The sequence below is a fragment of the Sabethes cyaneus genome, chromosome 2 (assembly GCF_943734655.1).
Source record: "Sabethes cyaneus chromosome 2, idSabCyanKW18_F2, whole genome shotgun sequence".
Taxonomy (NCBI): Eukaryota; Metazoa; Arthropoda; class Insecta; order Diptera; family Culicidae; genus Sabethes; species Sabethes cyaneus.
Window position 1 is genome coordinate 74,831,944 of NC_071354.1, and position 17,565 is coordinate 74,849,508.

At 41.1% G+C, this 17,565-nt stretch overlaps 1 protein-coding gene across 1 annotated transcript; it reads right to left on the minus strand.

Moving 5' to 3' along the window:
* Positions 1–5,623: 5,623 nt before the first annotated feature.
* LOC128735581 (uncharacterized) lies at positions 5,624–10,792 on the minus strand. The gene has a single exon (XM_053830063.1). The coding sequence runs from the start codon at positions 10,790–10,792 to the stop codon at positions 5,624–5,626; it is 5,169 nt and encodes a 1,722-aa protein (XP_053686038.1).
* Positions 10,793–17,565: the final 6,773 nt, after the last annotated feature.

Here is a 17,565-nt window from a genome sequence, read left to right on the forward strand (position 1 = left end):
GTAATTATAACAATTATTTCACTTGAAAGGTGAAAGCTTGTTCTCTGAACATTTTCTTGCTACATAAAAAAAATTTCATCAAAGTTATGCTTCTGCTGCTCCAATGAAATTTAAGTCCAACAAAGTTGCACATTGCTTCGGAAGCTTCTTCAAAACTTTTGCTTTTCTTGCTCTCTTTACTACTTTACTTTGCTAATCTTGGCTGATGGCAGACTCAATTTAGCGTCAAAAGATAACCCTCGCACGCATAAAGCGTTTCGCCCTTTATCTAGTTTTCCGACATAAAACCAAGGAAAAAAAACGCTTCCACACCCATTAGGTTTTCCCATCCAGGGTGGCTATTTTGCTTCGTCCGCTAGCCAAACCGGATAAAGGAGTAGCAGCAGGAAGTGAAACACTTTACTATACAGACTAGCAGACGGCTTAACATTTCAGCGCGTGTGTCACGACGCCTTTCCGGAACGTCTGCTGTCCCGCCATCGATAGGTACATATCACCCATCACCTCGCAGTCAATTCGGATCCTATCATCATCAGTCTTCATCATTTGTTGAAACGGATTGCGTTGACGGTTGAAGACTGGACTGGACCTGCATTAACAAAAGCCTCCATCCGGTAAGGACCCACTCACTTGGCACGAATGCCACAATAAATCCTTTCCGAGAATATCTGTGTCAAATGAAAAAAGTGGAATGAAAAACTTCACTATAGCTATACGAAGACTATGTTGGACGAGGTGAGTTAATGTCATCACCAAGCAAGAAATTTTTATTGTGTCCGGAAGAGCCGCTACTTCTTGCTGTATTAGTTTCAGTTCGACCTAGTTTTGTGACAACTGACATCTTGATGTAACTGTTTAATCTCACAGCAGTTTTTTTTATTTTCACCAAAAATTAAATATTAGTCTCAATCGTTTCACATTGAAAGGATGTCATTATTTGTATTCCGTTTGGCGCATTCTTGAAAACATTGCAAATTGCGCCATTGTGTAAAATGATCAAATTTATCTAAATGGATTTTTCATTGTCGAACTCAAAAACATGAATTGCTGTTTAAAACAGGTTAAAGCTTTCCGCTTCACTTAAAATTCTACAACCATAACTAGGTTAAAGGACAGCAATAAAGTCGTTTTCCCTCCGAGCAGTAATCCTTTCGCAGCTCGTCTCATTGTTGGTACACTTTGTACGTTGGTTTGGTTCCATAATTCTCAGTTCAAGAAAACATTCCCGTTAAACATCCGCTCATCGCTGGACAAAAATCCAATAAACAGCTGGTGGTGTTCTGTATCCGGTAACTGGTAAGGAAGTACACGTAAGATATCAAGATGCCATGCCAGTCCGTAGTCGAATAAACGTTCCAATCTGCCATCCGATATAGCCGGGTGGACGCTTCGTAAGTTTATGCCCTCGCTGGGTGTCCACAAAGATACGCGCGTCATTCTACACTGAAACTGAAACGTCAAAGATTGTGCTGAAAAAGACCAAAGGTTCCACCCGGTGATGTTGTTGCTTTGTAATCATTGTAATGCTCGCTGCATGGGGATTTCCTTTGTAAGATTCAAGCTGATGGCAAACGTCCCGAAAAATGGCATCCACCGCGTATGCGGAGGAATGCTACGTGGAAGGTTGGTAAAGCTGCTAAGTCCATTTCCTAAACCGTTGCTGACAGAGAAACAGACTGCAATTGCAATTGCAAGCATCTTCATACGGTTGGAGTTGAAAATTGTGGTGGAGAAGGAAGTGAGTGATGTACAAAATAATTGAATCTCGGAAGAAACATAACGTTGTGGTTTTCCGAATTTGCCGGTTGTGGGATTTAGGATCTGATAGTGACAAATTGAATTTGTTCCAATTTAAACGTTAGTAAAATAGGTGAAATGAAAGTAAACGACTATTGTTCTGATAAAATGGACAATACAGATTGCATTTTGGATCAATTCGGCATATTTCATACGGGATATCGACAGTACCAAGTGTGTTGTTTACAATGTCATCTATATTGTGATTTATTGAGCTATTTTTATTTGCCAAGCAAATCTTTCATCCACTTATTTCATTCAACTAATATTAAAACTGCCACCGGTAGATTTGGTTTTCATTCTTAATCTTGCACATGCACACGGTAATCCACGTTTCACGGTTTTGCTCACGGCTGGCTTATTTCACTCAGCACAGTATAAATTGAAGATTAAGAATTTCTTGCAGCTTCGCTACGAATTGATTGCATTTTATCGATTTTTGGCCTAAACCCGGAAGAGTTATTTCTGCCTGACGGCTGCAATTTCACATGATATGCCGAATGTAGAGCTTAAATAACATCTTGATTTCAGCGGATGATAACAATGTAGCTATTGAACATCAATTATGAAGCCCAGCAATGCACTGATAAATACCTAGGGATATATATCGGGAACATTCAATGGAATGATAATCTCACAATCGAAGTGATTCGTTGGTAGGTATTAGCGAAACATCCCGTAATTGACAGCTGTAGAAATGGAATTTCAAATATCTTTTTAACTTGTAAACAATACTTTTCTTTCCGCTTGTCAGCAAAATAAACCATGGGAAATTTACTGATATTGCGATCCCTCTACAGCTGAAAACATTGCAAACAACCTTTCTAAATCAGACCTTATCAGTCTCGAATTTTGAGCACTCAAATAAAAAGCGTGTTAATGGAATTGCAAATTTTTGATTATCATAAATTGTTGCGATCAGAAATCCGAAGGGTAGCAGACCGAAAAAAGCATTACTGTCCTTTTGAGATGTGTCTGCATTTTTCCTACTGTTCGGGACAGTCAAACTTTGCGAAATTTAAAATTAACATTTTTTCCGGAATACTAAATTACCCGACTTTGGAAAACAAAAATTTTCCGCTTCGTTATATCCTTTCAAAAAAAAGAATTAGCGAAAAATGTGCTATCATAGCATATGCCGCATCGCCTCGTAATTTCTTGTAGCATTTTGGTGTGAAAACAATCAAGCGAGAACTGATAACTACAACCAGCTATCCTTGCTACGATTCCGCGACGTCACTATTCTGCGGTATTATTGGTTTCTGTTTGCCGCCAATCCCTTTTAAGAGTGTCGTTTATCTCGAACGTCAGCAGTCAGATCGCGTGTCCATATGGGTGGAAACATATTTCGAACAAAGCCCTTACAGCATAGTTGTTTGGTTGCTTGATTTCTGCTTTATGTCTATTTCTGTGCAATGTAGCGAACTATTATAAGCTCATTAAAATGTTATTGGAAGTACAGAGATAACCAACAGATTCCTACGTAATAACAAAGAGCGAGGCGATACGACGCGATTGGTTCGAATAAATTGCTGCCATGCCCTCCAGCAGGGTTGCCACATGCACAGATTATTCTGTGTTTAACAAATATTTGAAAGAAATCGCCTGTACAGAATCTGTATGCACAGAATACAGATTTTCGCCAAATTACACAGATTAAACAGATTTTTGAGCTTTTACATATGAGTGAAAGAGACGGAAATAGTCAGCAAAATGACTCTCTATCTCTTTCACTCCCATTGTTTTGCATTGACAGATTTTTGCACAGATATTTTTCCTCGCCGTACAGATTGTCAGATTTTTCCAACAAAAAACACAGAATTATATGTGGCATCCCTGCCCTCCAGTAATTGAATGAGCGCTCTAATAATAGTCCTATTGATCAGAAGGCTTATATCGATTTGTTCGTCGAATCTATTGAATAAACACGCCTCCGAGAAGTGAGAAAATATTATCCGGTCCGGAAGGAATCAAACGCATTATTGAAATTGTATTCTGCTAGCTTATTTGCTAGTCATGACTGTCCCCGGATTGCCGAACATTTCCAATGAATCAGATTATAGTGGGCAGTAATAAAATATTCTCAACTCTCTAATTGGTAACGCGATTTTAAGGCTTCGAAGTTGTAAATCCTACCCTACACGGTATGTAATAACATCATCAATAAAATATTATTCGTTCAGCTCAACTGAAAAACTCAGAAACCCTGCTAGGTATGTCCTGGGATCAAATTTTGCAGCAAATTTCAAAGGACAATTTTATGCACATAGGGTGTTTGCCGAGTGCATATGTATTGGAGATCTGTTGGGCAGGCAAAAGTGACAGCTCCATATAAAACACACGGACTGGGAAGAGCAAAATTTTTTAAATGATTTATTTTCTTTATTTAAAACAGAAATTACAAATTGCTTCATACATATGGCAAGGTAATATATCTGTTTACTAAATAAAAAAATTATTTTCAACAAATAAGCTAAGACAATGATCAAAAATGTAACTATGACCTATGTTAGCGGGATAAAACTAAACAAATATCAATAGCCTGTTGTTGCTTTCGGCTAAGAAAGCAATTTATTATGCTAAAACCAATTTTATATTCCGTTACATTCAACTTGGCCTATACCGTATACTGCTTCAAAAATCAGTATATTTGGGACACCGATTTAACGCGAATTCACCGAAACCCTAGTTACCAAAAGTCAGCATATATTTCAGGGAATATTTGTCGGTTATTTTCTTTAAAATGATGAATAATTTTAGAAAAAATGATAATTTTATCCAGCACGTTTTTGCTGCACCGAATAGGAAAATATGCAATGTGTGCCCAACAGATGTCTTGCATGTGTGTGTAGCAAAAGCCCTATAATGAATGACAACGTTTGTGTTCAGATATCAATATTTAAACGCATTTGTTCACCATTACACGGGCTTGCACTATGGTCGAAAAAGCAAAAATTCCAGACAAAAATCAATATCTCGAAAACCATTGGCCGTACATATTTCATGTATTCAGAAGATTTTGTTTGGAAAAAAAGACCTATCTTTTGGTATAATTAGTCATTAGGGTGGTCCACTTTTACTCGTTATAAAATTTTTAACTTTTTAGTCTTGTGATATAGAGCAATACTTTCTACTACAAAGTTGTAAATTATTTATTTTTCAGAAACTTTGCTGAAGAAACCAAAGTTGTATCTCATCTGTGTATCGCTATACAACGGTTTTTATAGATTAAGTCAGGGTAAATCTTGAAAAAGCAGTTTTTTTGCTCTAACTTTTTTATTTGAAAACCAATTTGGAAACTGTGTTCAGATGACTTTTAAGGCGTAAAATGATGCATTTTTTGAAACTTCTAGATAGTTGCTATCTATTGTCTGAAGGAAGATGGGGGGACGATTGCCAACTTTACTGTTGGTCTCGAGAAAAATTTGATCGAAAAATCGCGACGGACGGAGCGTTCGGAAAATGGTGTCAACCAGGCGAGTAACAAATTGAAAGTGATTTTATTGATAGTGTGTGATAAGAATAAGTGATACAATTCGATTGTAGTTATAAGTGTGTAGGTTGGTTCATCAAGTTTTCGTGTAGTAGCGGCGTGAAACTAGACAGCTTCGTCAAGCTGAGGTTGTTCGCAGTTTACGTTCCTACATAAGCCGCCCACCAAATTCCGGTCCGGAATTTCATTGACTAAACGCCAAGGTACAAACTCATCCGCATCCATCGGTATCAACCTAAGTCGTCTAATGTCCGTTTGAGTTACTCCATGACGAGTTTTTACGGTCACCACCCTCACCAATCCATCTTGGCCGGGGTGTGTCAGCATAATTCGTCATAGTGGCCATTGCTTCGGTTTTTCGTTCTCACCAACAATAAGCACAAAGTCTCCAGGTTTCAAGTTGACTGTTGACTTCTGCCATTTCGAAAATAACTGGAGCGATCGAACGTATTCCTTCTGCCAGCGCTCGCGAAATTCTTGTGCCTTCCGTTGAACAAATTGCCACCGAGTCATGGAACTGATGCGGCGTTCGAGTTGGTTAATTTCAGGCGCAGTGGTCAATGGTCGTCCAATAAGAAAGTGAGCCGGAGTTAATGGCTGCGGATCACTAGGGTCGTTGGAGATCGGTGCAATGGGCCGCGAGTTCATACAAGCTGCAACTTGAGCAAGCAACGTAGAGAGCTCTTCGAACGTGTATATGTAGTTGCCTGATATTTTCGACAAAAGCTGCTTTGCCACCTTTATTCCAGCCTCCCATAGGCCTCCATGATGAGGGGAGCGAGGGGGGATAAAGCTCCATTCCACACCTTGATCGGCAAAAAAATCCGCTACCGTCGTTTTATATTCAGCTGAGTTTACAAGTGCGTTCAGCTCCTTCAGCAGTTTCGCAGCAGCCCGAAAATTAGTAGCGTTGTCGCTATACACACGCGCTGGTAAACCATACCGACTTGAAAATCTTGTGAAGGCAGCCAAAAACGCTGGCGTAGTTAGATCAGACACCGCTTCCAGGGCTACGGCTTTGGTGACAAAACAAACGAATAAAGCGATATAGCCCTTGCTCGACGCGATTCCTCTTGATTTGCGATTAGTTATGCTGACTGGACCGGCATAATCAATGCCCACTACTGAGAACACAGGTTGCGGCTCTAAGCGATCTGCAGGAAGCTGTCCCATTTGTTGGCGTAACGGGGCGGGTCTCACACGAGTACAAGTAATGCACTGCCGACAGATTTTACGGGCAGCAGTCGTTCCATAAGGAATCCAGAACCGACGGCGAGAGATTGCTAATAACGTTTGCGGTCCGCAATGAAGATTACTAATGTGCTCGTCGTGTAGAATTAATGAAGTCAAAGCTGAGCGTCGTGGAAGTAATATTTGATGCTTTGTGTTGTAGCATAGCTTTGACAACCGAAGTCTGCCGCCCACCCTGAGGACTCCGTCCGAGTCAAGTTGTGGATCCAGTTGGTAGATGGGACTTCCAGTTGCAACCGACCTACCTTCCATTAAGCGCTGAATTTCATTCGGGAAGTGAGTATGTTGCGTGTGTCGAACGTATATAATTAGAGCTCTATCCAGCTCCGCAGCGGACAAACGTTCGGGACCACGATAGGCGAATCGAAGAAGACGAGCCGTGACTCGCAGAAGCATCTGCTTGTTAGGATAATAACGAGCCAGCATATCGTCTAAAAATTGATTTTCATGGACGGAAAGGAGGCCTACTGCTGTAGCCTTGCATTCCCGGTTAACTTGACTGCTCTGTGTAGTACTGAGCTCGACGGAAGGTAAAGAGTGCTGCCAATCTGGCCCATGCCACCAAAGCGAGTTTTTCTGTAGTGCAACCGGTAGGGCCCCTCGGGATATTACGTCTGCTGGGTTATCCTGCGTGCACACGTGGTACCAGTTGATCGACGGCAAGAGTGTGGCAATATTCGCAACGCGATTCGCCACGTAGGTTTTCCATTTCGAGGCGCCACCGGCTATCCAAGCCAGTACGACCTGAGAATCACTGTAGGCACGTGTCTCGTGGAACTGGATCTGTAAAGCTGCAGACACATTGTTGATAAGTTTCGCTAGTATGACCGCTGCATGCAGCTCCAACCGGGGAATCGTAGACCTGTTGTTACCAATCGGCGCAATTTTCGACTTGGCACAAAGTAGATGCGAAGAGCGGTTGCCGGCTTCATCAATGGAGCGGACGTAGATGCAGGCGCCCATGGCCCTCTCGGAAGCTTCACTGTAGCCGTGCAGGAAGAGTCTCACCGGTGCTCGTGAGTCGATCACGCGTCTAGGGATCTGAAATGAATTGAGAGACGACAGATTCTGTGCTAATGTTAGCCAATCGTTGATTAACTCACCCGGGGGAGTTTCATCCCAGTCCACCTTCAGCTCCCACAGTTTTCGCATCACCAGTTTCGCCATGACGATGACGGGGGCCAGCAAGCCCAGAGGGTCGAATAGGCTGGCGATTTCGGATAATATGATGCGTTTTGTGGGCTGAAAGCTCTTGTAAGGTTGATAAGAGAACAGGAACTCATCGCTGCACGGCTGCCAGTGGATTCCGAGGGCCTTTATAGTGTCGTCTTCGTGGAGCTCGATGGGGATCCTTACTTCGAGGTCGGCTTCAGGAACACCTTCTAAAGCTGAGGAGTGGTTCGATGCCCATTTGCGGAGATGAAAACCCCCAGTGGCAAACAATTCGGAAAGTCGTTGTCGCAATCGTTGTGCTTCTTCGGGGGAATCTGCACCGGTCAAAACGTCATCGACGTAAATTCCCAGCGAAGCTTTCTGGAACGTGTCAGGATCTGTGTGTGCAATTTGGTTCAACAATTGCTGGACGCATTTTGTAGCCAAGTATGACGCTGGCTTTGTACCGTAAGTGACGGTATTGAGTGTATATTCATCGATTGGATCCTCTTCCTTCCATCGCCATAGTATCCGCTGATAGTCTCGATCCGATGCAGAAATTTTCACCATGCGATACATCTGCCTGATATCCCCAGTGAGAGCGATTGCCGGAATGCGAAAACGCAGGAGAATATTTATTAACGAATCTTGAATGACCGGTCCGGTCATCAAAACGTCGTTTAAAGATTTCCCGCTGGTCGTTTTTGACGAAGCGTCGAACACGACACGACACTTTGTCGTGGAGCTGGACTCCTTCAGGACGCAGTGATGTGGGAGGTATACTGCCCTTTTGGGTGATGGGATTGCAGCCAAACTCATATGTCCGGCATTTAGGTATTCTCGCAAAAACGCGTGATATTCAGTTTTCAACGAGGGCGATCTATTTAATTTTCGCTCTATGTGTCCGAGTCGCTTTACGACAATGTCACGGGATGCACCAAGGGAGCTAGGATTTTCACGAAATGGAAGGCGAACTTCGAAACAGCCTGACTGATCACGAACGGTATTTTGCTCGAAGTGTGTCTCGCAGTTTCTCTCCTCTTCGCTGAAATGAGGTTCCGGGTTGATGTACTCCTCGATCTCGAAAAACCTTTGCAGCTGATGAGAAAGTGTCTCGTTCGGAGAAGTAATTAAGCACGCACTGGAAGTTGATGTTGAATTGATGGCATCGTAGCGGCCCGAAACCACCCAGCCAAGTTTTGTGTTCTGCAGAATCGGGAAACGACCATCTGTATCCAAATTTATACGTCCTGGCTCAAGCAAGTCGAGAAACGGTTGCAATCCTAGTAGAAGGCTAATTTTCCCAGGATGATGAAATTGCGGGTCAGCCAAATAAACCGAGTCGGGAATTGGCCAGTCACTGATGTCCACTGGCCGCAGCGGAAGATCAGCCGAAATTCGGTCCAAAACTGCACATGGAATTGTTGTACGATAATTAGAGCACCTTGAAGCCACGGTGACCGACGTGCCCATGTTGGCATGCGAGCTAGTTGCAGATATTCCTTGGAAATCCAAATCGATTGGTGATTTTTCTATACCCAGACGGTCACAGAGGTCCTTTCTAATGAAACTCAGGTGCGAAGCACAATCAAGTACCGCGCGGATTGCGTGGCGACGACCGTATTTATCGAAGACATCGACTGTGGCTGTCAGTAACAGCACATTAGACCCATCCAGATGGTCGGCTAAGTTGATGGACGAGATAAGTGCTTGAGATGCAGCCGGGAATGTACGATTAACTGCCGACGATGACGAACTATTAGATGACTGGAAGGCTTGATGGAGAAGTGTATGATGCATTTGATTGCACTTTCTGCATGATCCAGCCTTGCATGGCTCGCCGGTGTGATGCTTCAGGCAGTTTTGGCATAGCTTGAGCCTGGAAATCATCGAACAACGGTCAGTTGGGCTAGCGTGAACAAACTTACCGCACTGATATGGCTGATGACCGGCCTTCGAACAAATGCCACATACCGACGGTGGCATGTCAGTAGCTACGAGAGAGGACGTTGACCTATACGGATATCGCGGCGATGGCGATTTAACTGGGATCGATGCATTGTGTTCCCGAGTAGGTTTTCGAACAGGTTGAGATAATTGTAGAGCACCGCATCGATTGTCTATAAATTTCAATAGTGCGGCGACGGTGATGTTGGGCTCGTCCATATCCATTGTTTTTTGGCACCACAATTCCTTTGTTTGCTGGTCGAGCTTTTCGTAGATGATATGGAGCAGCCAGATATCGCGTCCTTCACGTTGAAGTGCAGTTAAAGCCCGAATCACTTCATCTGACACATCATGGAGGGAGCGTAACCCAGCCGGGGACGATAATGTCAAGGCAGGTTGGCTCAAAAAACGTGTGATGTGTAAGTTTGCAATTTCGCGGGGCTTGTTGTAGCGGCTTTCTAGCTTTTGTAGGGCCGGCAGATAATTTGCATCCTCGACGTTCAAGTGGGATACAAGCGTAGCGGCTTCACCTGCCAGATGAGTCTTGAGAAAGTAAAGTTTCTGACTCGGGCGCAGCGACGGATTTTGATGAACTGAGCCACAAAAGAGATCATAAAACGACTGCCATTCTAGATAATTCCCACTGAAGATGGGGAGGTCCATTCTTGGAAGCCTGAGATCCGGCAGCGGGGTGAATTCAGGGTGCACTGTAGGAGATGCTGGGATGTCCGGAGATGATGTGGCCGCTGCATTTCCTGATAAAGCTCGTAGAAGCTGCGCTTGCTGTTGCACGAAGATTTCGATGAAGCTTGTATTGCCGCCATTTTGTTGATAAAGTGTATCCTCGTGTTCGGTGGGTAACACACCCACTCGTCTCTGCAATTTCACTAACCCCTTTTTCAGCGACATGTACTCCTCCTCAAAGGCTATCTGATGACTCATAGCCTCGTCGTAAGCAGCATCGGTGTCGACGGTGTTGAGGATCCTTTGATGAATTGCAAGATACGATGACCAGACACTGTTGAGGTTATCCAATTCCGCTGCGACGTCTTCCAGATCAGCGCTATCGGCATCCTCAAGCTTCTCTAGCACCTTTGTAATGCGCTCAATTCGCGGTGCATGGGATTTTCGGGATCTGAGAAGCTTATCCATTGTCCCAGAAACAAAATGGTGCTTAAACTGTTCTTCAACACGCGGGAAAGGCACTGAGACGCGAGTTTCGCTTAGAGCGAACAAATAACTCACTATGACCGAATTGTCCGACGGATATTCACACGAAAGGTAACCGGGGTCCCATCCGGCTCGAAGGACCAGCTTTTGGGGGGACGATTGCCAACTTTACTGTTGGTCTCGAGAAAAATTTGATCGAAAAATCGCGACGGACGGAGCGTTCGGAAAATGGTGTCAACCAGGCGAGTAACAAATTGAAAGTGATTTTATTGATAGTGTGTGATAAGAATAAGTGATACAATTCGATTGTAGTTATAAGTGTGTAGGTTGGTTCATCAAGTTTTCGTGTAGTAGCGGCGTGAAACTAGACAGCTTCGTCAAGCTGAGGTTGTTCGCAGTTTACGTTCCTACAGAAGATATAGAGGTTTTCGATTCAAAATATCATAGTTTTCCACGACGTCTCACACTTCCGTTGGCACATATTTTCGAAAACGGAATTCACGGTCTAAAAGTACGTATCTGGAACTACAAAATTCATGTAATGACATTTTTCCAGACTTCTCCTGTTCTGTAGGAAACGCACTTGAAAAGTGAGTATTTTTACATACAACTCAACTGTTCCGTACTTTTGTTTTACGTGTAGATCACCCACGTATTTCTTATGCAATGCCACAAACATCACCTAGCAACTATTATGTACATAATTTGTTTTCTCATACATGTCAAATCAAAAAAGAAAGAATCTATACGATTAACGCGTGTATTTCCGCTAGAATCAGTATTTTCCGCGTGTAGTGAAAGGTGAATTAAAGTGAATTGCCGTAACATCTGCAGTAGAACTTCAAGAAAGAAAATGTCCAGAAATATCGCTGGTGAGTTAGAAAACGATGCTTTAAAACCTTATTAAAAAATAATATTAGGGGGTACTTTTAAAGGAATGGACAAACGCGAATTGTTTTCTTTGTGGAAAAATACGCAAGGAAGCTCCGCCGAAAAAATCCAAAAAGTATGTGATGAAGTTTTCAAAACATACGGTGTCGTAAAGAAGGACATGCCGGTGGAATCGAGAGAAAAAATTTGTTCAATTGTAAGGGATACATGCATGTTTTTCAAAAAGAATTATCTGAAATATAAACGAAGCACAACACAAGTTTTTAAGTATAATGAAGAGTATTTCAACGCGCCATTACAAATTTCTGGAGAAATTTTTGAAAATATATACAATGATTATGATGTCCCGACTGCTTCATCGATTGATACCGCATCCCCATTAAACAAGTCTCATCGAGGTACAAAAATTAATTTTATTTTATGCTGTCTACAAAATGCAGCTCGATTTTTTTTGTATCAATAGGTCGTCCTAAAAAACGTTTGTCCGAGTTGAGTGCTGAGAGAATGCGTAAAATCTCTCGTCATCAAGCCGCAGAAGTAAGCAACTGTGAGCTTATTCTGCTAGAATCAGTCTGCAAGGCAGCAAAGCAAAATGGAAATACTTGTCTATACAAAATAATCAAAAAAATTATGAATTCCAAAAATCTTGAAAACATTTTGGAATGCCTCGAAGCGAAAATTCCAAAGCCATTTTCACCAGGCGAAGCCTTGGGTTTACTATTAAATGAGTCCTTAAGTAAAGCTTCTTATATGAGATTAAGAAAAGATACACAAGAAAGAAACGTTTATATTTTTCCAAGCTACGATCAGGTACTTGGTATTTTAAATAGGTAATTGGGTAATTGTTAAATTTTCTAAAACTAGTAATATCATTCAGGTTATGAAGGCGAAGGCTGAATGCCCTCCGGAGAAGATAGTAATATCTTCAACAAAAGCGTCAACAACTATAAGTTCTCTGGCTAAGCACACGATTGGCAGAATTGTGGATAGTCACTCATTGATTGAAGAAGCAGATGAAGGTACGCATGGTGTGCATTTTTTCGACAGCTTACATATTATTTTTTATAGCTACCATGATATTTGCTTACGGAATGGACGGAACCACAGGCCAGTCAAGTTATAACCAAGCTGACGAAGCAGGTGCAATGGTAGATGACCATTCATTATTTACGGTTACAATGACTCCTCTTCAATTGAAGAGTAAATGTGGAAAGCTTCTCTGGGAAAACGATTCACCACAATCAGTGCGATCAGTGAGACCGCTGATGCTCGAGTATGCAAAAGAACGTCCAGAATATGTCAGAGAAATCGACAATGATCTGCAGTGTCAAATTAAGAAGTTAAGTGCATTTGAGTTTGCAAGCAAAGATAAAATAATTAAAGTCGAATGCAAATTCTACCAAACGATGATTGACGGGAAGGTATTGAATATGAATAACAAAGGAATTTTAATTCTACTTATAAATTTCTGATTATTTGAAGGTTTTGAATGTACTAACAGATACAAAATCTTCCCAATCGTGTCCGATTTGTCACTCAAAGGCAAATCAGTTCAATAAATTGAATAGAAAAGATTTTGCTACACCAGATGAGGCACTTCGGTTTGGTTGCCAGCCTTTGCACGCGACAATCAACATCTTTAATTGTTTGCTGCACATATCATACAGAGTGGGAATTCGCATATGGCAGATAAGAAAACCCGATGATAAACTCTACTTTAAACAGAGGAAAGCTGAAGTACAGGCCATGCTACTACGTGAGTTCAACGCACACGTCGATGTTCCTAAGCAAGGAGGAGCTGGTTCGTCAACAACCGGAGCCTTGTGTCGTAAGCTTTTATCTAATCCTAAAAAACTTGCGTTGGCACTTGGCCTCAATGAGCAGTTAGTGAAATACCTAGCTGCAGTTTTACTAATAGTAAACAGCTTGGACACGGTCAACCTGCAAGATTTTGATCAACTGTGCGACGAAACATTTACGCTGTATGTCGAATTATATAGTTGGTATCCCATGCCAGCTACGCTTCACAAAATTTTAGTGCACTCTACCAAAATCATTGCTGCTCTTCCTCTTTCATCTGGGTTTATGGGAGAACAAGGTTCAAAATTACCAAGTAAAAACTGCTTTTTCAAGATTTACCCTGACTTAATCTATAAAAACCGTTGTATAGCGATACACAGATGAGATACAACTTTGGTTTCTTCAGCAAAGTTTCTGAAAAATAAATAATTTACAACTTTGTAGTAGAAAGTATTGCTCTATATCACAAGACTAAAAAGTTAAAATTTTTATAACGAGTAAAAGTGGACCACCCTAATGACTAATTATACCAAAAGATCTTTTTTTCCAAACAAAATCTTCTGAATACATGAAATATGTACGGCCAATGGTTTTCGAGATATTGATTTTTGTCTGGAATTTTTGCTTTTTCGACCATAGTGGCTTGGTGTGAGGACAATTTTCCGGATTTTATTGTTTCGAAAGAGTGGCCTGCCTGTTCGCCTGATTTGAATCCTCTTGACTTCTATGCTAGGCAAACTAGGGAGCACCAAAGGATTGACCATGGATACCCCAAGCAACACAGCTTGTTAGAGAATAGTATAACATTACATACATCAGAACTGCTCTATTACCAGAAAAGCGCAAAAAATTGAAGTCTAATAAAACAACAATTGAAGGAAGTATGTATCAGGTTATTTCATACCATTTTAAAACGTTATTATAGTATAAGCCGCAACTTGTTCTTTCAGTAGTTTAAATTTAGTAATGTAATGTAGTTTAAATTTAGTAATTCAAACATTATTCATTTGATATGAGCTGTCAAATAAATTCATGTTATCACAAAACATCTCAAAACCTTAATAATAACGACACATGTTTCAAAGTACGTTTATAGTACTCTTAACCGACTACTTTGCATGAAGATTATTTTCTAACTTGTTTTGTGTGTTACTTGGGACTTTCATGCAACGTTTGGAAAAGATTTAGTATGAAATGCTTCAGGTTATCGTGCGTGCCAGCTGTAATGCTTTTCAACAACGATTGTGACTGGTAATTAAAGAAAAGGCAAAAAGATTTGAATAGGACTGATTTAAGACAAATGTTATGGATATACTACGACGAACTGACATGACAGATAGAAGAAAATCCATTAAAAACCACCGTCCACATTTTGCTTGTACACTAGCACCCTCTGTTAGGCATGTTGTCGAATACCCTATATTTGTAAGGTTTTGTACGGCATTTACATTTGTATGTTTTTTACTGAAAACTCAAAGTAACGGAATAATCTATACGACCCTGGCAAAAGAAAAAAGACAATGATTACTGGAAACTTGGTACTTGGAATGTCAGGACTCTACTTGAACCGGCACGCGCGATTATCCTGGCAAAAAAGCTGCAGAAGATGAAGGTCGAGGTTGTAGCCATCTAAGAAGTGCGATGGCCGAGGACGGAAGAACGCGAATTCCGCGCAATGGATCCTATTGCGGGGACGACATTCAAGTATCAAGTCTACTACAGTCGCGGCAATAAAGCAGAGCATGGAATCGGATTCGTATGGAAAACAAATGAAGTGTGTCATTAGGTGGAGGCCCATCAATGACCGTCTATGCGTGTTGAGGATTAAGGGCAAATTCTTTAACTACAGCCTGATAAATGTGTACACACCGACGAACGACAAACCCGGTGACATAAAAGAGGAGTTCTATGATCCTCTCTACAGGACATATAGAGAGTACCCAATACATGACATAAAGATAGACATCGGGGATACAAATGCACAGGTCGAACGTGAAGAGTTCTTTCGTCCCGTTATTGGTAGAGAAAGCCTCCATCCTACACAAAAGACAATGGCTAATAAGCTTCGCTGCAGCCAAAGAAATGGTTATCTGTAGTACCCATTTTGTACGATGGAACATTCGGAAGCACACCTCGAAACACCCTAATGGAAAGGCCTACTCTCAGATTGACCACGTTCTGGCTGAAGGCCGGCACTTTTCTGATGTCGCTGATGTGCGATCCTTCCGGGGACCAAACGTCGACTCGGACCACTATCTCGTAGTAAGCAAGAGCCGTGCCCGGCTGTCCAACGTATTCAAATCGAAACCAACGAAGAAGATACGCCTGAACACTCGGCGGTTATCAGCGGAAGGAGTTGCTGCAGAGTACTCTCGGAAGGCTGATGAGCGCATCGGTAAACAATTTGGGGAGAACCTGAACTAACAGTGAAGAGTGGAGGCACATCCTCGATGCGATCAGTACTACAGCGCGAGAAGTGTTGGGTACTACTGCTGAAGGCCGGCATCCCCGCCGAACTTTTACAAGTCGGGAGCGGACGGCTGTATTGTGCAATGCATCAGGTTATACTAAAGGTATGGACTGAAGAGGAACTATCTTCAAACTGGTTGGAAGGTCTCGTATGCCCTATTTACAAAAAGGACCATCGACTTGAATGCAGCAATTACCGAGGTATTACTCTCCTCAATTCTGCATACAAAATTCTCTTCCGCATCCTGTTTCTCAGACTGAGGCCGTTGCAGAAAACCTTTGTTGGCGAATGCCAGTGCGGTTTTCGCGAGGGACGCGTCCAAAGAGACGGACCAAATGTTCACCTTGCGACAGATCCTCGATAAATTCCGGGAATTCAACTTGCAGACTCACCATTTGTTTACAAACTTCAAGGGGGCGTACGATTCAGTTAAACGAAATGAGCTGTGGCAGATTATGCTTGAACATGGTTTTCCAACAAAACTGATTAGGCTGATACGTGCTATCCGTGCTGGTTCAAAATCAAGCGTCAGGATATCGGGTAAGACATCAGACTTGTTTGTGACGTTCGATGGTTTGAAGCGAGTTGACGGGCTATCGAATTTGCTGTTCAACATTGCATTGGAAGGTGCTATTCGAAGGGCATGCGTGCAAAGAAACGGTACCATCATCATGAAATCTCATATGTTCCGTCTACAGATGATCTTACCCATTAGTGAGTTAAACTTTTCTAAAAAATACAAAAATGGCAATATTGAAAAAAGGATGAGTCAATCACTAGATAATTTTATTAGCTTTGAAACAAAAAAAGGAGCAAGAGAATTGGTTGAGCCGGTCTTAAGATATTTACGGTACCGACTTTGAAAACCTGGTTTCGAGAAAAACGGTATTAAAAATTTAATTAGAAATTGGAGCTAATTTTCAAATTCAAACTAGAATTAAAATTAGACATGACATAGTACTTAAACTTGGAATTGAATTGGACCTAAAATACTGCTTAAAACAACAATTGAAACTAGATCAATTTTAAGATCTAAAAGTTTGAGTTAAAAGTGTACTTTAAAAGCCAAAAGTGGAAAACACAAAAGTCATAACTTTAGGAAGAAGTAAAATGCAAAAATGCAGAAGCCAAACGATGAAAACAAAACCTTTAAATATCAGAAGCTAAGAGTCAAAAGTTAAAAGTTAAAAGTTAAAAGTTAAAAGTTAAAAGTTTAAAGTTTAAAGTTTAAAGTTTAAAGTTTAAAGTTTAAAGTTAAAAGTTAAAAGTTAAAAGTTAAAAGTTAAAAGTTAAAAGTTAAAAGTTAAAAGTTAAAAGTTAAAAGTTAATAGTTAAAAGTTAAAAGTTAAAAGTTAAAAGTTAAAAGTTAAAAGTTAAAAGTTAAAAGTTAAAAATTAAAAGTTAAAAGTTAAAAGTTAAAAGTTAAAAGTTAAAAGTTAAAAGTTAAAAGTTAAAAGTTAAAAGTTAAAAGTTAAAAGTTAAAAGTTAAAAGTTAAAAGTTAAAAGTTAAAAGTTAAAAGTTAAAAGTTGAAAGTCAACGGTCAAAAACCAAAACGTAAGTCAGAAGTCATATTTCAAAAGTGAAAATTGATAA